Source organism: Scyliorhinus torazame, chromosome 4 (genome assembly GCF_047496885.1).
Source record: "Scyliorhinus torazame isolate Kashiwa2021f chromosome 4, sScyTor2.1, whole genome shotgun sequence".
NCBI classification, from domain to species: domain Eukaryota; kingdom Metazoa; phylum Chordata; class Chondrichthyes; order Carcharhiniformes; family Scyliorhinidae; genus Scyliorhinus; species Scyliorhinus torazame.
Window position 1 is genome coordinate 222,689,183 of NC_092710.1, and position 22,024 is coordinate 222,711,206.

Consider the following 22,024-nt stretch of genomic DNA (forward strand, 5'->3'; position numbering starts at 1 on the left):
AGATAACTTACCAAAATTAGAATGATGAATGATGTCAATTTTAATGTTGAACAGGAACACATTGCTGCAATATATTCCAGAGTGAATCAGGAGACATCCATGTGAAATCTTTTTTCACATCGCCATCTGTTCCTAATTGTGACATTATCTTTGTGAAATGTGAAAAAGCTATAGAATCGGGATATAAATAACATTGTCATAGAAACTACAGAAACCATTTAAAATCCAAAAAGTAGCACATACAAATGGACAAATTGTTCATTGAGGTGGGCAGTGAGATGTCACTTGTTCAGCAGGTCTGCTTATTCAGTAAATATCAACTTCTCACACATAAAATAGCTGTCATAATGAAAACACAGCGAGATCCACTTATAAAATATGTTTTGTTGGAAGAACACCATGGCCTCAGTTGCTGTTCAAATTTAGTGTTTTAATGATCTCACCAGCAACTGCAGGCTCAATAAAAATATTCACAGAAATAAACAGGCAAATGGAGTTAAAGTGAATCATTCCGTGGCCGAAGGATGCTTTTAACTTGTAGCTGTGCTGGTTGGTGCTAGCTCTCCAGCTGGAGCTAACAGAGGCAGCTTCCAGTTTTAGACTTCCACCTGAAATGGACGGTCGGTCAACAAAACAGGCGCACTGGGCCCAATTTCATAGATTTCATAGAATTTACAGTGCAGAAGGAGGCCATTCGGCCCATCGAGTCTGCACCAGCTCTTGGAAAGAGCACCCTACCCAAGGTCAACACCTCCACCCTATCCCCATAACCCAGTAACCCCTCCCAACACTAAGGGCAATTTTGAACACTAAGGGCAATTTATCATGGCCAATCCACCTAACCTGCACATCTTTGGACTGTGGGAGGAAGCCGGAGCACCCGGAGGAAACCCACGCACACACGGGGAGGATGTGCAGACTCCGCACAGACAGTGACCCAAGCCGGAATCGAACCTGGGACCCTGGAGCTGTGAAGCAATTGTGCTATCCACAAGGCTACCGTGCTGCCCTTTGTGGGGACCAGTGCTGAATGGCGCTCGCCCGAAGTCTCTGAGGCGAAGGGGTTGAATCCCAAGCCTCCGGTATCTCGGGAATCTGCACATTAGAGAGGCTTACTGTCTCGCTCTAATATGCATATTTCCCATTAAGTGATCTTGCTCATTGTGGACGGCATTTACATCGCAACGTCTCGCAGGATCGTGTTGGATCTCGCAAGGCGTGGCGAGCCAGTTAGATTCTGGGAGCACGGTCTCCCGGCATTCTTCGGCCATGTTGCACGGTGGCCGTGGTGCAGCTTGGCTGTTGGATCGCGCCCTTTGCCTCCCAGTGTAGAAATAGGACACATTAAAAATGACATGCAAACCATTTTAGCATGATTTTATTCTGTTAATATACAAAGTGGAGCTAGTTTTCCCAACATGGAATAACTCCAGGAATAAACATAAATTTCTGCAATTATCTCTTGACCTGGACATTGTTGCATCCTTTTGAATATAGTCACATGGATGGCAGATTCAATTAACATAGACTGCCACCATCCCAATTTTGGCCTTAATTCTGAGTGTTGTCCATTGCAATCTTCCTGGGGCAGTTGGGTATTAAGTCACCTCTGTGAACCCTGCCCAATAGTCCTGGTGGGCAGACCAGGCAAGGAGATGGCTCAATAGAAGGAGTAGCGGCATCTGGCAGCCCCATTGGGAGAGATAGGAGCAACTGAGGCAGGCAGGAAACTACAAGAATTCCCAAACCAAGGGCTAAAAAGAGTGAGAAAATTAAGAAAATTAATATCAGCAGAGAAAAAGTATTGAAGGAACTTAAGGGGATAAAATCTACAATCCCTGCCTAAACCCCAGGGTTCTAAAAGAGATATCTGCAAAGATGGTTTAGCTGTGACTTTTCAAAATTCCTTGGTTTTGGAAACCATCCCATTAGATTGGAAGTTGGCAAATATTACACCGCTTTCTAAGAAAGGAAGGTGAGAGAAAATCGTGAACTATAAGCTGATGGAGGTAGGGTAATATATTAGCATGGATAGAGGACTGTTTAATGGACAAAAAGCAGAGAGTGAGCATGGGTGGCACGGTAGCACAGTGGTCAGCACTGTTGCTTCACAGCGCCAGGATCCCAGGTTCGATTCCCGGCTTGGGTCACCGCCTGTGCCGAGTCTGCACGTTCTGCCTGTGTCTGCGTGGGGTTCCTCCGGGTGCTCCGGTATCCTCCCACAAGTCACGAAAGACGTGCTTGTTAGGTGAATTAGACATTCTGAATTCTCCTTCCGTGTACCCGAACAGGCGCCAGAGTGTGGCGACTGGGGGATTTTCACAGTAACTTCATTGCAGTGTTAATGTAAGCCTACTTGTGACACTAATAAAGATTATTATTATTAAATGGGGTGTTTTCATGTTGGCAGGCAATGAATAGCGGATGGAGCCAACTATCAGTGTTGGACCCTCTTATATTTACAATCAATATTAATGACTTAGATGAGAGACAGAGAGTAGTGTATCTACGTTTTCTGATGATACCAAGCTAGTTAGAATGATTAAGTGGCATTATTTTCTGGTCTCACCCACTATGGGAATTGACGCAGGTGGGACGGAAAATTTGACAGAGCAGTAAAAGGTCTCTCGATTTTGCATGGAAATTCGAACAAAGAGAGGCTACAAACAGATTAAGACAGGTTAACTGAGTAAGCAACAAGGTGGTTTATGGAGTATAATGTATGGAAATTGAAGTTATTTACATTGGTTGTAAGAATAGAAATGCAGAATGTTTTTTAAAAGGTGTGAAACTTGTAAGTCTGGATGTTCAAAGAGACTTGGGTGTGCTTGCACAAGGAAAGTTAGCACGCCGGTGCAGTAAGCAATTAGGAAAACAAATGGCCTTTCTTGCAAGGGGATTTGAGTACAAGAATATGGAAGTTATGCCACAACTGTACAGAGTTTTGATGCAACCACACCTAGAATACTGTGTGCAGTTTAGAAAGAATACACATCCACAGCAAAGGTTCAATAAATTTGTACCAGGGATGAGGGGTTTGTCCTGTGATGAGAGGCTGGGAAATTGGGATTATATTCTCTGGGGTTTAGAAGAATGAGGGGCAATCTCATTGAAACCTACAACGTTCTGAAGGGGCTTTATAAGATGGATACGGAGAGATTGTTTTTGTTCTATTCCTGCTCCTTTATTATGTGTTCTGAAGCACCGAGGAAAAATTAAAAACAACACATGCCATGGATATCAGACCATCAGTGTGGAGGGAAAACCCCATTGGGGAGAATGAGAGGCGATCTCATTGAGTCACATAGTCACAGATGTTTACAGCATGGAAACAGGTTCTTTGGCCCAGCTTGTCCATGCCACCCAGTTTCTATCACTAAGCTAGTCCCACTTGCCCGTATTTGGCCCATATCCCTCTATACCCACCCTGCCCAGGTAACTGTCTAACTGCTTCATAAAGGACAAAATCGTACCCGCCTCTACCACTGCCTCTGGCAGCCCGTTCCAGATGCTCACCACCCTCTGTGTGAAGAAATTTCCCCTCTGGTCTCTTTTGTATCCCTCTCCTCTCACCTTAAACCTATGCCCTCTAGATCCAGACTCCTCTACCTATGGGAAAAGATGTCTACTATCTACCTCATCTATGCTCCTCATTATTTTATAAGATCACCCCTAAAATCCAGGAAAAAAAGTCCCAGCCTATCCAGCCTCTCCTTATAACTCAGACCATCAAGTCCAATCGATGGGCCATTGAATCTGCTCTGCCATTCAATATGATCAAGGTTGACCTTGGGCTTTACATCTATTTTACCACCCACTCCCCATATCCCTTACTTCCCTGAGAGATCAAACATCTGTCTATTCCAGCCTTAAATGTATTCGATGATGGAACATCCAGAACACTGTGGGGTAGAGAATTCCAAAGACGCAGAACCGTTTGAGTGAAATAATTTCTCCTTATCTCAGTCCTAAATGATCAGTCCCTTATCCTGAGGCTGTGCCCTCATGTGTTAGATTCCCCGAGCAGCAAAAACAATTTGCTCAGTCTGCCACCCTACTTCCCCCCGATCTGTTGCCAGGATATTTCCTCCAGTTAGCGATTGGATTCCAGCCTCACCGGGGTGGGGTGGGGGAGGGGGGGGGGGGGGGCGGTAAGGGGGTGTATCTGCTGTCAGGAAGATCCATCAACTGTCGTGGCAGTACCATCAACTTTCTGCGAATTGGTCCATTAATGTACTTGTTTGGCTGCCCACTGCTGCTGGGCGGGTAGCCACTGTCACGTTGACCCCACCTCCAGCAAGGTTGCTTGGAGGGTTGAACATATTGGGACTGCTGGCTCGATGTGCTATTTTGCAAATTTGCTCCTGGCCTCACCTCTTATCCGAGAAAAATCAGGTCTGCACGTTTCTCCTAACCATGACAAATTTTGCAATCATAAATACAGGGTAGCATGTGCTGCCTATGATGAAACAATTTATTGGTAAGAGTCACAGGGTTAAAAGAGCAAATTTTTGACTATTGATTGTATCTAAACTCTAGTTGTTCAGGAAAAGTTAATGTTCTATCTGTTGCAGTTAGAACTTTCCGGGCATAGGTTTAAAAATTTTAATTTCTTTGGAAGTGTGAAGATGATATCATATTGACACACATGACCAGGGTTGACAAACCTTGGAAATCATTTTACAGACACTAGTACTTGTTACAAATTTGAAGCAATGGGATAATTCCTCAATATCTTCAAGTCCTCAAATTTGGAGACACAACTTGCATACCGTAAGTATAGGTCATTTGTGCATTGGAAAATGACCAGTCTACTTCCCATGTTTTCCCAACGCTCTTTTGCAACATGTGAAGAATCTTGGCACAGGTGAAGATTCAGAAATCTATTCTAGTTAACTCCTCAACATATCCTTAACCTTCACCTTCCAGTGTTGACACAGAGACATTTCCCTGTTAGCAGTGCCACTAATTATGGAGGCTCAGTCTTTGGCAGCAATGCTGTAAAATAAACAGTCTCAATTAAATGAAGCTGTGCCTACAGGTCAGTTCCTCCAAAGATAGCCATAAATAGCAAATATAATTGTTGCTTGCTAACATAGGCTATAGTGCCCTTCCCATCATCAGCTGCTGTGCCTTTCCCACCTATCAAAGATGGTCTGTGAGCCAGAAACAAAATTACAAAATGCAAGCTGCATGTAAGTTCACGAGTGTATTTGTGCGACTTTTCCTTGTTTGTTTCTCTGGTGCTAAGGAATTTACCCACAATATAAAAAGGGGTGATTTCACAATACCAAAATAGTCCCAGAATAGAAACATAGAAAATAGAAGCAGGAGGAGGCCATTCGGCCCTTCGAGCCTGCTTCGCCATTCATTATGATCATGGCTGATCATCAAGTTCAATACACTGATCCCACCTTCCCCCTTATCCCTCGATCCCTTCAGCCCCAAGCTTTATTTAATTTATTTTTAAATTACACAATGTTTTGGCCTCAACTATTTTCTGTGGTAGTGAATTCCACAGATTCTCCACTCTCTGGGTGAAGAAATGTCTCCTCACCTCAGTCCTAAAACGTTTACCCCTTATCCTCAAACAATGACCCCTAATTCTGGACTTCCCCACCATCGGGAACATTCTTTCGGAATCTACCCTGTCTAATCCTGTTAGAATTTTGTATATTTCTATGAGATCCCCTCTCACTCTTCTAAACCCAAATTAATGTAATCCTAACCGATTTAGACTCTCCTCATATGATAGACCCACCATTCCAGGAATCAGCCTGGTGAACTTTGCTGCACTCCCTCCATAGCAAGAATATCGGGTGGGATTCTCTGATCCTGGGGCTAAGTGTTAATGCCGTCGTAAACGCTGGAACGTTTTACGACGGTGTCATCTGGCCACTAGGAGCAGCGATCCTGCGCCGCACAGGGGGCCACCACGGCACTGGAGAGCCTCACGCTGCTCCAGCTGATGATACGGGCGGTGCTGGTCTCGGCCGGCATGGAGGAACATAGGCCCCCACCAGGATAAGCCATCCCGCCGATCGGTAGGCCCCCTGTGGAGGCCCCCCCAGAGTCAGGTTCCTCCTCCCCCCCCCACCAGGCTGCCCCCCCCCCCCTCCCCGTAGCATGAACGCTTTGGTCCCGCTGGGTGGGACCACACGGGAATGATGCCAGCAGGACTCAGGTGAACTCGGCGGCCATTCGGCCCATTGTGCGGAGAGAATCGACCGGCCGGGGTCGGAGAATCCCGCCCATTCTTCCTCAGATAAAGACACCACAGGATATTTGGTTATCAAACTCTGTAGGAATTCGGGGTGGCACGGTAGCACAGTGGTTAGTACTGTTGCTTCAAAGCTCCAGGGTCCCAGGTTCGATTCCTGGCTTGGATCACTGCCTGTGCGGACTCTACATGTTCTCCCCAAGTCTGCGTGGGTTTCCTCCCGCAGTCCAAAGATGTGTAGATTAGGTGGGTTGGCCATGCTAACTTGCCCTTAATCCAAAAAGGCTAGGTTGGGTTACTCGGTTACGGGGATAGGGTGGAGGCATGGGCTTAAGTAGGGTGCTCTTTCCAAGGGCTGGTGCAGACCTGATGGGCCGAATGGCCTCCTTCTGCACTGTAAATTCTAGAATTCTATGAGGCGATGATAGAACACAAGGGCTAGAATTTTACGTGTATAGTTCGGGTGCATGCCCGACCTGAAAGCCTGTAAGATCGCACGAGTGGGTGGGTATCCTGACATCATTGAGCCCCCGCATGATATTTTGGTCAGAGGGCGCGCGAGTGACTCGGAGGTGCTGACAATCAAGGAGCATATTTTAATTAATTAAACACCATTAACTGGGATTTCACAGTGTCCTATTGCATGATCTCTGAAAGCAACCTTAACTATGTCCAGAATTTTCAAATTTTTTTTCAAAGTGTTGCCTTCGGCGAGAAAAATGGAGGGCAGCCCACTGGCTGCCTTGGCGGGTTTCCGTGCCATATTTTCAAAAACAAATATGAAAGAAAATGGAAGAGCTGGGTCCCACAATGCTATGCTGGCAAGGCAGGTTCTGATTGAGCCTGCCCCATCAGCAACTTCGACTTTTGAAATCTCGAGTTGCCCAGAAGCAATGCCAGGGGGCAGTGGTGGCGGCAGTGCTTGGGGAATGTGAATGGATATTGTAATGTGGATGATAATCGCATTTAAATTAATGCAAATGGCCATCCCGACTTTTAAAGTCGGGATTTCCATTACGTCATTGGTGGGGAACGGGGAAAATCGAGCAGGAAATCCTGCCGATGCAAAAGCTGTTTTGGGACTCCCGCTGGATTCTCTGCCCCCTCCACTGTTTCCACCCCCTGAAATAGAGGGACTGAAAATCCCTCCCCTCTGGATACATAAAATATTCCTCTCAGTATGACACTGTGAGTTGGGTTTTGATAAGGAGTTCACGGGTTAAAATCTTAAATTTACTTTTTGAAGGCATCACGTCAGCTAAACAGGGTTAATCATAGAAGTGTAATTTGCATTGCATGCTAAGAGGGTTTGTTCAGGATGTGTTATTGTGCTGTACACTAAATTTAGTGAAGCAGACACGAAGCTTGAGTTTTCCTGAATGTGATATTCTTTCAACTTGTTCAAATGAAGCAATCAGTACAGGCTCCAAAATGCACTTTGGTATGTGTCTGAACTGTCGTATTGTTACACTATTGGGGGAGCTCTGGCTTCCGATTATCAGTACAGTTAAAGTCACAGCTTTAATGCCAAAGGGTTGACATAATTCTACATTCATCTTATTATGTGGGAACATTGTTAATTGCAGTTGGAGTTTATCTTCTGGTTGCCATTTACTGCAGACTGAATCCAGAGTGTAAGGCACTAACTACATTCGAGATGTTATTCAGAATTAAAAGAGTGGTATGAAATCTGCACTGGAATAAATCTACCTCCTGCAGTCAAACACTACCTTTGTCACAAGTTATTTCACAATGAGGGAAAACATGGTATGAGAGTGGATATCATTCAGTGTGGGGAGAAATTAAGAGGTGACCATATGATTAAGTCTAGAAATTTTCTTCCACTTTGACCGATTGAATTTAATATTGGTTTTCTGAACAACCAAGTTTAAAAATTTTAGTCGAGTCCAATATCGAACAGTGTTTGCACTTCCTCACGAATGTCATTTTAAAACATTTCAATGATACGTCTAGACAAATAGACACATCTGAATGATACGCTTATGATCTACAAATTAAATCTTGCTAATTACTGATGAGCTAATATCCATAAATTCTGATTCCATGTATTTCAATGTTATTACGAAACAAAATAATTTCATGTGATTTGGGGATTATTGACGATGTACCTTGAAAATAATCATATGTTCAAAACAGCTTTTGGATCTCTTAAATGGCTTGTCCAGACAGCAGTTGGCACATTTGAATCACAGCAGTTATTGCAAAAGTCCTTGTAGTCATTGAATGTTGTTTTCTCAGATGCATAGCGCAGTAGGTCTTTGATTAGTGGTTGCATTTTGATTGGATTTTTCTTCCCAGATCTGAAAGCAACAGTAGCTGCACATAGTCTTCAGGACATAGCAAGAAAATTTAAAATTCAGTAGAAGATTTAAAAAAATCACATGAGTTTAACAATAATAAACATTAATAACAACACAATGATAATTAGGAGGAAATTCAGGATCAGGCTGAAACCTCGGTTGTTTGCCAGATAATCCATTCCGTCTTTTGCTTTGTACCAGTTGGCTTTGATGGTGTGCTGTGAATTAAGTTGTGTATCTTGTAGAAACTATTGGTGCCTCCTTATTTTCGTTGCCTCATGTACCTATGTTCGGCATTTCAACTTTCCATCATCTTTTACTTTTCAATTTCCCTGTTGAATAAATAAACATTTGATGAGGATTTCTATACAAGCACAAAGGAAATGCTACTAAAGTTCTACCATCATCTGATACCAGTCAAAGATCTTAGACTCATTTGCAAATAATAACTACACTTCAAAATATAACATTCATTACCTCCACCGTCGACAAACAGTGGCAGCCATGTGTACCATCTACAAGATGAACTGTGGGAACTCACCAAGGTTCCTTGGGTGGCACCTTCCAAACCCATGACCATTACCATCTAGAACGACAAGAACAGCAGATACCTGGGAACACCACCACCTGGAGGTTCCAAGTCATCCACCACTCTGACTTGGAAATATATCGCCGTTACTTCACTGTCACTGCGTCAAAATCCTGGAACACCCTCCCTAACAGCACTGTGGGTGTACTTACACCTCAGGGACTGCAGCAGTTCAAGAAGGCAGCTCACCACCACCTTCTGAAGGGCAACTAGGGATGTGCAACAAATGCAGGCCTCACCAGTGACACCCACGTCCCATAAATGAATACTAAAGAAACCTGCATTGCTATGGTTTTTAAAATTTTAGCCATCTATCCTACTGTCATCTTCTGTGGCCTAATATGTCACTCTTATTAAATGCCTTGGGATGATTTATTATGTTAAAGCTGCTGATAAATTAAAATGTTGTTGTTGTTTATACCTGTTGCACTTTGTTAAACATTTATTGATGGCAATCTATTTCCTGGGCCATATGCACTTGAGAATTAGAAGCCTTAAATTCAAGCTCAGCCCTACCAACTAATCTTCTTACATTAAATGTTTTTTCTTGTTCTCTCTCTCTTTCCCCCCCCCCCTCCCTCCCCCACCACAACTCACCAAACAACATAATTAAGCACCTTGACATTACTTTAACCATTTGTAGGCTGTGCTTTCACTTGAATTGCTTTTATTTTGGTGGAGAAAGATTACCGAGAGCGAAAGGTTAATGCTTTCCAGACACCGTTCCACTTGCTACCATATAAAGTAATTTGGAAGGGCTCGTGCTTGGAGTGGAGGTACTTTTCCTATTCATGGGGAGCCGTCCAAAAAACAATTTTATACTTTATTTTTAAATACTGATGGATGAAGAGTTTGACCATTTAGGGTAAAGTGTAAAAGCATTCTTGTAGCTGAATAAATAGGAAACATGCCATAATATGTAAAACATTCATTGTATGCCTGCTTTCCAATAACAATATAGTATAACATTACTTAGGGTTTATGCGCAAATATGCTGTGGTGTATGATTTAGTTCTGTCCTCCCAGGTAATGAATAAATATGTTTTTCTGTAATTCTGAATTCTTCAGAGGTGCCCGCAAGAGTCGGCGGTGATTCTTATTCACAGCGTGAGGATTAATGATGCATGTGACATAACATTCCGTTTTCCTGCAATATGTTGGATGCACTAGCCCACAAAATCTCCCTTTTACTTTCATAAAAAATATTAGACGCAGATTAACTCAGACTAAATAAAAATCAAGACTGCATTTTACTTCATTAAATTCTATTATTATACTCCAGCTGGGGATAGTTGGTTGTTTAATGAGAAAGAGTTTTTGAACAAAAGAAAAGCAATGTATCACACACTATAAATTGGAGAGAGTAATATTTACTGTTCCATTAACTCTACATATAAACTAACATTCATTTTTTGTTGACATCAAGTGGGTTGAATACAAATGATCATTTATGCATTACAATCACACTGAGTATAATTATCTGCACTGTCTTTACAGTATAATTTCCAAAATCAAAATTGCAGTGGATGCATTGTTCCTTTCTAACCCTCAAACGGTCTTTCTGAGGGTGCCAATAAATGGCGGGTTCCTTTCCCAGATTTATCAATCTGAAAAAGTCATGTTTATCAATGTCAAGGCTATCAGAGTTGCTACCCTCACCCAATGTCCGTGCACACACTTCTAGAAGGACAGCAGTGGACAAAGATGAATGACTTAAATCTGATTTTCATCCTTTGTGAATATGGGTATCCTAATGGCCTTTTTTCCAATCTAATGGTACCTCATCACTGTCCAGCCAGTGACTTACTTGGAATAATTATTAATGTACCACAAATCTCTTCCCTTATCTCCTTTAGCATTCTGGGGGAAATACTGTCTATTCTTGTGGCGGTATTGTTTCTGACCTATTTAAACCTGCAAAGACTTGCATTTCATTTATATAGAATTTCCCTAGGTTAATTCCATTTGGGAAAGTCATGTGCTCATATTTTCTCTTGTGAAAACATGAAGGAAGTTATCAATGTGAAGATATCCTTTAATATGTTCATTCTCTGTTTCAAATCTATATACATCTCTGACTGACTTGTATTTGTTTAAGAATCCATTTAGGTCCAGATTTCTATCCCCTGGTTGGGTTTGAACAGTCAGGAGATTTCCTGACTCAGTGAACTCAACCTTTAAAAATGTCCACCTGCAGGTCAGATTATCAGTGTTGGAAGTGGAGGGGGTGGAGGGGTTGGCTGAAACAGGAGTTGGAGCAGGTGACCTGGAATGAATGCACAAGCCGCTGGGTGTGGAGGTGGGCTGGCTCGAGGCCTTGGTCTGTGAACTGGTGCTGTGTTTAACTAAATGAAAAAAGTCATCCAGCCCTCACTCCATCTTACCCCACACACTCCCTTTGCCTCATCCACGCTAAACCATGCCCACCATGGTCCACATGCTCCCTATGCCAAATTATTGCATATCTACCCACGCAATGCCAATCTAATGCCTTCTATCGAACCCCTATGCTACCTACCCACATGCCAACTTTTTGGAAAATAACGCCAACCTATCCCCCCAAACCTTTGCCTTTACCCCCTCCATGCCAATTTATCTAATATCCTTGAACAGGTCCTTGATGAATTTGATGCTTCCAGGTCAGCTCTGACAGGTTTGACTCTTCCTAAATTGCTTTTAAAGCTCTGACACTTATTGAATAGCTTTGACATATTCTGGATAGTAACAGTGTTGTCAGGTTTGAAACTTCCTGGATAACTTTGACAAGTTTGACAGCTGGTCAGCTCTTTGACAGCTGGACAATTCCTTGGCAGCTAGACAACTCTTTGATAGCTTGACAGTTCTAATTACTTAAAAATGTATAATTATGTACACTTTTAACAATCCCAAAGGGTGCATTACTTCTACAAAAGGTATCCTAGACCTTGCCCAAAGAAGTAACTTACCTCTCCAAGAGGGTTCCTGGTTATCCAAACACATCCACTAAATTTAGACCTCCTCCTACTTACTCTATTCTACACGCTCCAGATTCCACACTCCTGTTTTTTTCAAATTCCTATTTCTGTGCAGACATCTGGTGATTTAAATGACCAACTGCTTCTCCAAATTGCGGATCCAACCCAATTCCAGTCTCATCCCCTTGAAAGTGGGCAATGCCAGGATGGCATGTGGCGCAGTGGATAGCACTGGGACTGCGGCGCTGAGGACCCGGGTTCGAATCCCGGCTCTGGGTCACTGTCCGTGTGGAATTTGTACATTCTCCCCATGTCTGCATGGGATTCACCCCCACAACCCAAAAGATGTGTAGGTTAGATGGATTGGCAATGTTAAATTGCCCCTTAATTGAAAAAAAAATAATTGGGTATTCTAAATTTATTAAAAAAGTGGGAAATGCTGTGCTCAAGGGTGGGACTTGGCATTTCAGGGACTTTTGCCAAGATGCAGCAATCTGCACCTGAATTTGTTAATATTTATTTATCCTACATGCTCCACAACATGGACCTAAATCTTCTTGGGACAGGACGAAGTTCTACATGATTTAAAGGCAAAATGTCCAAATTCCACCCTCCCAAATCCAGGAATTTCAGGCCTACACATTTAAAGTTGTTCTTTACTGAAATGTTACATTGCCTGTCTGCCCAATCAATTTGCTTTGTTTCTACGTTCTTTTGCAATCAACCATTATAAACTGTCTTTGGTATTTGACAGTTTTGAATCCCAGATAATGTTGAATTTAATCATTCTATAATCACTGACTCTAGTGATGCTATGACTTCTATTTTCAGCACATTGACTGAGTTATTTATAAACTCCCAAATCTCCTGGATTTTCTTCTGCCCAGAGACATGAAGAAAATGTAGATTACATTTGCCAACTGTTCGTACATTTTTATAATTCGTACTAGGTTGATTAATGTTGCACATTAAATGCCTTTTCTATCGCTTAATCAAAAACACTATCTTCCTTCTTGTGCAGATGTGTGGTTTATAGCAGCTTACTGTTATGATCTGGGTTAATTTTAAAACTAATTTGGAGAAAATTTTTAAATCTCTCCTTCCATTCAATTTGCATTCAAATAATGTTTTTATAACACATTTCCGAAGGGAATTTATTTCCGCAGCCGAAAGAATCAAGTGAAATCACTCTGTAAAATTATCTTGTCATTCTTATATAATTCCTTGGTGCAATCATGTATTTACTAAAAGCTAATGACCTGATGCTATTGCAGACCAATGACATGGTATTCTTCAATTCTGTTGTCTCGATGATGCGACTCAGTTAGCTCATTTGGCTGGTTTGTGATGCAGAGTGATACCAACATTGTGGGTTCAATTCCCGTACCGACTGAGGTCATTCATGAAGGCTGCACCTTCTCAACCTTGTCCCTCTCCTGAGGTGTGGTGTCCCTCAGGTTAATAATAATAATTTTTATTGTCACAAGTAGGCTTACTTTAACACTGCAATGAAGTTACTGTGAAAAGCTCTTAAAGGGGAAAACAGCCAACGGTCCTCTGGGGCTTGGAAACATTTACATTTCCCTATATGAACCGATAGCAGTATTTTAAGCAAGTTGTAGTAGTCACCATTTAAAACATCATATGGTTACCAGAAACCAAATTACTATTATTGCCTAAATTAAGGACCACTGTTGACTAAATCCAGCATATCTAACTTTACTAACTTTAGCTCAGATCCCTTTCTATCAAACATGAGATAATTACCAGCTGCAATGACAATGCTAGACATAAGATTAGTTATAAATGTAATTTTGCTTGAAAGAACGTATCATGATGACTGAAACAAAGATGCATTTTAAAATCATCTTATTGATTTGTATTGTTTAAATATTCCAAATTGTTTTATCCTGTTCAATAAATTAAATTCAATTGCTTAACAAAATGTAGCTCTGCATTATGTAGTGGAAATGAAAGGGGATATTAATCAGAATTATGAAACCTGTGCGATATTGTCTAGGGGAATTGATGTGAAAGTTTTTTTGAAAACCAATAGAACATTTCTGTGTAATATTAGAATGTTGTGTAATGCTTATCCCTGCTCCCATAAAAGAGCCAACTCAAAGAACAAGAATGATACTAAGCCATACAGATCAGAAAAGCTCCAAGGTTAGCCCTTGACTTAATTTAGACCTGGATTCAACTGTACTGTTTCTTTTTGGTAGGCTGCTCATACCCACACCTCAACCATGAACCACTGCTTTCAGAGGAGAGGTAAAGGGAAGAAAGTTGTAATAAGGTCACTGGGCGAAATCTTCTTTTCTGAAATCTAAGTCCAATGGTGGGTGTGGAACTTGGGGTGACTCAGATTGGGGCTATGCAATATCTTGTGCTGGTCATCTCATTAAATATGCATTCATGAAGAGCTCGCCAATACTTGCGGCGGGGGCAGGCATGAAGTTGCCGTCTCCTCCCATTATCTCATAGAACATAGAACATAGAAAATACAGCACAGAACAGGCCCTTCGGCCCACAATGTTGTGCCAAACTTTTGTCCTAGATTAAGAACAAATTAATTTACACCCCATCATTCTACAGTAATCCATGTACCTATCCAATAGCCGCTTGAAAGTCCCTAATGTTTCCGACTCAACTACTTCCACAGGCAGTGCATTCCACGCCCCCACTAGGTTCTCTGGGTAAAAAACCTACCTCTGACATACCCCCTATATCGTCCACCATTCACCTTAAATTTGTGTCCCCTTGTAATGGTTTGTTCTACCCGGGGAAAAAGTCTCTGACTGTCTACTCTATCTATTCCCCTGATCATCTTATAAACCTCTATCAAGTCTCCCTTCATCCTTCTCCGTTCTAATGAGAAATTTAACATGGAATCGAAGGTCTGGGCACCTGGACATCTTACATTATCCCATCCACCTTTCCCTGCCATTGCTCCATCCTTCCCCACTAAGCCTTCCCCTTTCCCTTGGTCATTCTCCATGTAACTTATACTGCCACCACCCTGTCTCAAGCATAGGCAGGCATTTGCGGACGTTCCCCAAAGAAGAGCATGCTGTGGCAACTCAGCTTTATCACAGAAGAACTCCACATTGCCAACTGCACGCCACTTATGTGCAGTCATAATGTTCTCATTCCTGGCTAGCAGGGAACTTGATTTGGAGCGGGGAAATTAATTCTGGTGAGGTGACCTTTCAACGAGCATGCATGACATGCAGAAGGGCTTCCTAACATTGTTCATCAGGAATCACAACCCACCTTTGACTTGCCTTCAGAGACTCGAGAATGGAATCGCAGATGTTGATCCCGCCAATGGGAAACTGATTTTTGGCGTCATGACAAATTAAGTTGCCCCAGCCGCCATGCTTCCCACTGCTGGCAGGACTGTAGAATATACCCACTGTATCAATTATGCTATTTGTGCCTTGCAACTGCAAAACATAGCTGTAGTCCAGACAGGTGTTGCGCTACTAAAAGTATGATCCCATCACTGGTGGAGATCCAGTCGCAGACCCAGGATCTAAATGAGGGAGTGTCAGCAACTCTCCAGCATCTACAAAATGCAGCTGGAGGAGTCCAACTACTTTGGTGCAGGGGAAAGTGCTGATAATGTGTGGTATCCGGGTCAACACTGAATGGGTGGTGTCTGTGTGAAGTCTGCACGTTCTCCTCATGTCTGCATGGGTTTCCTGTTGGTGCTCCGGTTTCCTCCCAAAGTCCAAAGATGTGCAGATTAGGTGGATTGGCCATGTTAAATTGCCCTTAGTGTCCAAAAAGGTTAGGTGGGGTTACTGGGTTACGGGGATTGGGTGGAGGTGTGGGTTTAAGTAGGGTGCTCTTTCCAAGGGCCAGTGCAGACTCGATGGGCCGAGTGGCCTCCTTCTGCACTGTAAATTCTATGATTATGAGATGTTAAGGTAGGTGGGGTGGTGAGATGTGGGGGCAGTGTTGAGGGGCTGGGACTGGAGTGATGGGGTGGGCCAGGAGAGGCAGGTTGGAGGAGGGGGGGGGGAGTGGAAAGGGAGATACTGAACCAAACCCCCCATGACCTCCTTCTTGCAACCTCCTTCCTACTTGTGCGCCATTTAAATTGGTGGGCCTTTCCTAAAGGAGGCAACACTGGGCTTCTGCCAGCTTTCTGGCTAGCGGGTTACCCCCATTAAATCTAGCCTTTGTTTCAGCTCTTCTCAGATTCACAGGAAGAAGAGTCTTTCTTGCTGAGAGGGGACATGAAACCTGGCAAAAGAACTTGAAGAGCCTCAAAACGTCGAAATATTTGGTCACATTGAACAATGTGAGCTTGTGAAAGAGTTTCAGAAATATCTGTGCACGTTTTGAAGTAGTGCCAGTGAAATAATTTATTGACTGTCAATTGGTAGAAGAGTTTGGACTCAGTTAAAGGGTGTGGCTAGACCTCGGATACTGTCGGTTAGAGAAAGAGTTCAGACAGTTTCAAAAAGTGGAGAGGATGAGCAGTGAATGTAAGTGGAGGGGTTTAGCCAAAGAATTGTACTGACTATCTACTTTCGGGAGGACAAAGTGCTGTACATTCTTCACCAGTCTCATCCAATAGTTGATTTTCCCGTACCTCCAACAAATTTTGTTGAATTATTGCAAGCATCCAGGATTAAGAGAAGTAAGAGGTTGTTTGGAATTTTATTGCATTTTCTTTTACACAACAGCATTTCAAGAACATGCAGCAGAAATAACAGTGTTTCTTGTGATGAGTTTAAGAGACATTGCCAGCAAGTACTTCCCGATAGGGATTATAATTAACAGTTAGGATGGGTCACAGGGAGGGTGGTTGAGACCAGGATATTAGACTTATTTTAAGAAACATTTTATTGCTGGTATGCATCAGTATTCAAGAAAGATGTGATCGAATGGGACATCTGAACCCAATTTATGCCAACTCTAATAATCCATATAATTACACATAAGCAAGCAATTGTTCAACAGTGTGAACATATGTACATTTTAACAGAGTAATAAAAGGCATTGAATAAATTAACTTGTGAGATATGAAGAATTAGCTTGCTGATATACTGGTAGCAAATAATCTTAGGACATGACCAAATGCTATTGCTTTTCCCTTATCAATAAAATCATTTTCTATTTTCAAATCTCTAGCTTACTCAAAATGTGTGCTATTGATAATGAAAAATCTGTTATACAATATGGCAGAAATGAACATTTAAACTATACTGTAATTCAGTATGGAGTACATACTGAATGGCTAGGTTGATGTCTAGATATCGCTAGCTTATTCACCAGGTGTTCCTTATATGAAAATAGTTTCTTTCTTGCATCTCATACCCACAAGAGTTGTGGTGATAATCTATGCATATCACCTGCAGTAGATGAGGTTTTTTTGCTCAGGTCAAAACTATTAGATGACAGATAATACAAATAATAGGCGCGATTTACTGGCTGTGTCCTGCCCGAATGGGGGCATGAAACAGCCAACAGATGCCGATAGAGGACTCTTCTGGGATTTATCCGGCTCGCCACACCTCGCGAGATCTAAAGAGATCTCGCAAGGCGCTGTGATCTGGATCCTGCCCATTGTGGGCAGGATCAGTATTTTGGCAAATCTAGTCTCACTCTAATGTGCAGCTCGCATGATCTACCCGGGGCATTGGGATCTAACCCTTTCGCCTCGGAGGTCTTAGGCGAGCTCCCTTCAGTACTGGTCCCTACAAACGGGGAATGGCACTTGGGGAGAGCTCCCAGGGGATCGGAGGCCCCCAGACGATTGGCCTCTGGGCAGGGTGGCACCCTGGCATTGCTGTGCCACCTGGACATTTTGGCACTGGCACCCTAGCACTGCCAGCCTGGCACTGCTTGTGTGAGGTGGTGTGCAGGTGAGCCTGAAGACCCCCAATCGGTGAGTTGCGACTTTGGAGGATCCAGTGGTCACATGGGGGAGGGGGAGCGAGAGATTGGTGCACCATTTAAAAATGGCGTCCCGATCTCCTCCTGCACAGAGGAATTCTGGCAACCAGAGTTCCTCAGTGCAGGAAACAGGACTAAGTGCAGTCACGGCGGGGCATTTCTCGCTGAGGCCCCGGATTGCAACAGAGTCCCATTCAAAAGAGTGGTCTTTCTTGGCACAGCGAGTGCCGGGAAATACCTGGCTAAGCGTGCTCGACATGGGCTCTGCTGCAATTCAGTTAGATCGTGCCCAAACGTGAGGTGCTTTTTTTGTTAAATTCATATGCTGCAGGCCAAGACTGGCTTAAAAAAAATGAAATTGTAACATGCATTCATTCCTTGTATATTTGTGATGCCCTAAACTGATGTGTATTCCATTCTGGGAATATTTAAAGTTAAAAATAATTGCATGTTTAAACGAAGACCAGAATGTGTTTAATCTAATTTTCAATTGCTTATTTTCTCATGAATGAGTATTCTGAAAACAGCGCATACACAATATCATGCCAAGGTTCCATAGAGAGAATAGTCCTCAAGCAAGTGTCCATTATCCCAGTGACAGTATGTGGAAAAATTACATCAGCAGTCTTATGATGTAGATAAGAAGAAGACATATAAGAATCAGTGTAAAATTGACAAACAGTTCCTGAAGATTTCGACGGGCTTGCGGGGTCACTTCAATTGCAGAGGCTCTCCTCATGGCAGAGCGGGTTATCTGCTGAACCTTATCCATGCTGATGCAGCAGAGATTATGAGAAATGTGAAGACAAGCGTGAAAGTCGTAGAAAGTGCAGAAGTTGCTTTTGTTCTCTAGGAGATCTAATAAGGCAGGCAGAGGAAATGTGCAAAAGTGAACAATCAAGGAACAAAATAAGTGCAGTGCTCAAATACTGCAGAGATTCTCATTAGTTACACACCATAATGGATGGAAAGTTAATTGTGTTCATTTAATTCAGGAATATTTATATTTTGTCCAATTAATTTGTGTTAATAAAGAACAAAGAACAAAGAACAAAGAAATGTACAGCACAGGAACAGGCCCTTCGGCCCTCCAAGCCCGTGCCGACCATACTGCCCGACTAAACTACAATCTTCTACACTTCCTGGGTCCGTATCCTTCTATTCCCATCCTATTCATATATTTGTCAAGATGCCCCTTAAATGTCCCTATCGTCCCTGCCTCCACTACCTCCTCCGGTAGTGAGTTCCAGGCACCCACTACCCTCTGCGTAAAAAACTTGCCTCGTACATCTACTCTAAACTTTGCCCCTCTCACCTTAAACCTATGCCCCCTAGTAATTGACCCCTCTACCCTGGGGAAAAGCCTCTGACTATCCACTCTGTCTATGCCCCTCATAATTTTGTATACCTCTATCAGGTCGCCCCTCAACCTCCTTCGTTCCAGTGAGAACAAACCGAGTTTATTCAATCGCTCCTCATAGCTTATGCCCTCCATACCAGGCAACATTCTGGTAAATCTCTTCTGCACCCTCTCTAAAGCCTCCACATCCTTCTGGTAGTGTGGCGACCAGAATTGAACACTATACTCCAAGTGTGGCCTAACTAAGGTTCTATACAGCTGCAACATGACTTGCCAATTCTTATACTCAATGCCCCGGCCAATGAAGGCAAGCATGCCGTATGCCTTCTTGACTACCTTCTCCAACTGTGTAGCCCCTTTCAGTGATCTGTGGACCTGTACTCCTAGATCTCTTTGACTTTCAATACTCTTGAGGGTTCTACCATTCACTATATATTCCCTACCTGCATTAGCCCTTCCAAAATGCATTACCTCACATTTGTCCAGGTTAAACTCCATCTGCCATCTCTCCGCCCAAGTCTCCAGACAATCTAAATCCTGCTGTATCCTCAGACAGTCCTCATCGCTATCCGCAATTCCACCAACCTTTGTGTCGTCTGCAAACTTACTAATCAGACCAGTTACATTTTCCTCCAAATCATTTATATATACTACAAAGAGCAAAGGTCCCAGCACTGATCCCTGTGGAACACCACTGGTCACAGCCCTCCAATTAGAAAAGCATCCCTCCATTGCTACCCTCTGCCTTCTATGGCCTAGCCAGTTCTGTATCCACCTTGCCAGTTCACCCCTGATCCCGTGTGACTTCACCTTTTGTACTAGTCTACCATGAGGGACCTTGTCAAAGGCCTTACTGAAGTCCATATAGACAACATCTACTGCCCTACCTGCATCAATCATCTTAGTGACCTCCTCGAAAAACTCGATCAAGTTAGTGAGACACGACCTCCCCTTCACAAAACCGTGCTGCCTCTCACTAATACGTCCATTTGCTTCCAAATGGGAGTAGATCCTGTCTCGAAGAATTCTCTCCAGTAATTTCCCTACCACTGAAGTAAGGCTCACCGGCCTGTAGTTCCCGGGATTATCCCTGCCACCCTTCTTAAACAGAGGAACAACATTGGCTATTCTCCAGTCCTCCGGGACATCCCCTGAAGACAGCGAGGATCCAAAGATTTCTGTCAAGGCCTCAGCAATTTCCTCTCCAGCCTCCTTCAGTATTCTGGGGTAGATCCCATCCGGCCCTGGGGACTTATCTACCTTAATATTTTTTAAGACACCCAACACCTCGTCTTTTTGGATCACAATGTGACCCAGGCTATCTACACCCCCTTCTCCAGACTCAACATCTACCAATTCCTTCTCTTTGGTGAATACTGATGCAAAGTATTCATTTAGTACCTCGCCCATTTCCTCTGGCTCCACACATAGATTCCCTTGCCTATCCTTCAGTGGGCCAACCCTTTCCCTGGCTACCCTCTTGCTTTTTATGTAAGTGTAAAAAGCCTTGGGATTTTCCTTAACCCTATTTGCCAATGACTTTTCATGACCCCTTCTAGCCCTCCTGACTCCCTGCTTAAGTTCCTTCCTACTTTCCTTATATGCCACACAGGCTTCGTCTGTTCCCAGCCTTTTAGCCCTGACAAATGCCTCCTTTTTCTTTTTGACGAGGCCTACAATATCATTCGTCATCCAAGGTTCCCGAAAATTGCCGGCCTAATGCATGGCCTAGATAATTTAAACTATTTTGTGAACAACTAGTCTTTTCAGGATACAGTGATATTAGTTGCAACATTTCTGGCATTATACATATCTTCACAAATTGTAGGTGCTGCCATGAAAACAACTTTTGAATATTTCTGAAAACAGACAGTTTGTCAAAGCTTTTCATATAACACTCAACAGGATAATCGCAAGAATACCAATGTCAGGGGAAACAACAATTTTATACTGTATGTGAGGAGAGAGCTGATTGGCTGGCAAGTGGATGCTGATTGATAGAGGCATTGCTGTGGAGATTGCACCAGTTAATGGTGTCTTGACAGTTACCTGCCAAGCATTGTTTGAAAATTTAAACTAGGCAGGTTGACTCTGATTAGTCAAGGCATTGCCCTGGGGAATGAATTAGTGAATGGTTATCACTTATTTTGCTCAGCTGAAACATGAACAATGTGTATACATTTCGTTCTTCTGCAAAAAGCAGGGCCTTGTGTATTAATATATATATATATATATATATATATTTTATATGCAGTCCAGTACTCAGACTAGGAACATGGTAACAAGTAACATGTAACTGATCACTTCATGATCATTTCCTAGTGCCGATTCCCCCTCCTTGATGGAGAAGCTTAATGCTTAATTGAGTAGGAACTCATTTTTGAAATTGCAGGTGGGAATACCACCACGTTACAAAGCATTAATACATTAATTTAGTGTAATGCAAGACTGTCCTATTGTTAATAGTATCTCTTGAGTTAAAGGAATCTACATCTTTGGAAGCCAGCAGTTTTACAACCTGATATAATTAATTGTGTCAATCTCATATGAAGGCTATTCATCTCATGACATTCTGTGTCCAGCAGCATTGAATAAAGATCAAATATAGTAATAACAGCTTCTGGCATGAAGATCAGTCTGCATTCAAGTTGGAACAGACATTGGATG

At 42.8% G+C, this 22,024-nt stretch overlaps 2 protein-coding genes across 8 annotated transcripts in view; one reads left to right on the forward strand and one right to left on the reverse strand.

Annotated features, from left to right (window-relative positions):
• The window catches only part of cep85l (centrosomal protein 85, like), a 447,302-nt gene that overhangs the window by 203,891 nt on the left and 221,387 nt on the right, over positions 1–22,024 (forward strand). The window lies entirely within an intron of this gene.
• The window catches only part of pln1 (phospholamban 1), a 40,556-nt gene continuing 19,892 nt past the window's right edge, over positions 1,361–22,024 (reverse strand). For 2 of the 5 annotated variants that reach the window (XM_072499392.1, XM_072499391.1), the window contains exon 2: positions 16,730–18,855. In XM_072499392.1, coding sequence (XP_072355493.1) covers positions 18,611–18,769 — 159 coding nt within the window. In that variant the 5' untranslated portion in view covers positions 18,770–18,855 and the 3' untranslated portion in view covers positions 16,730–18,610. Of the gene's footprint in view, positions 8,874–16,729; positions 18,856–22,024 lie in introns of those variants that run through there. The other 3 variants (XR_011940734.1, XR_011940735.1, XR_011940733.1) reach the window with 3 other exon arrangements.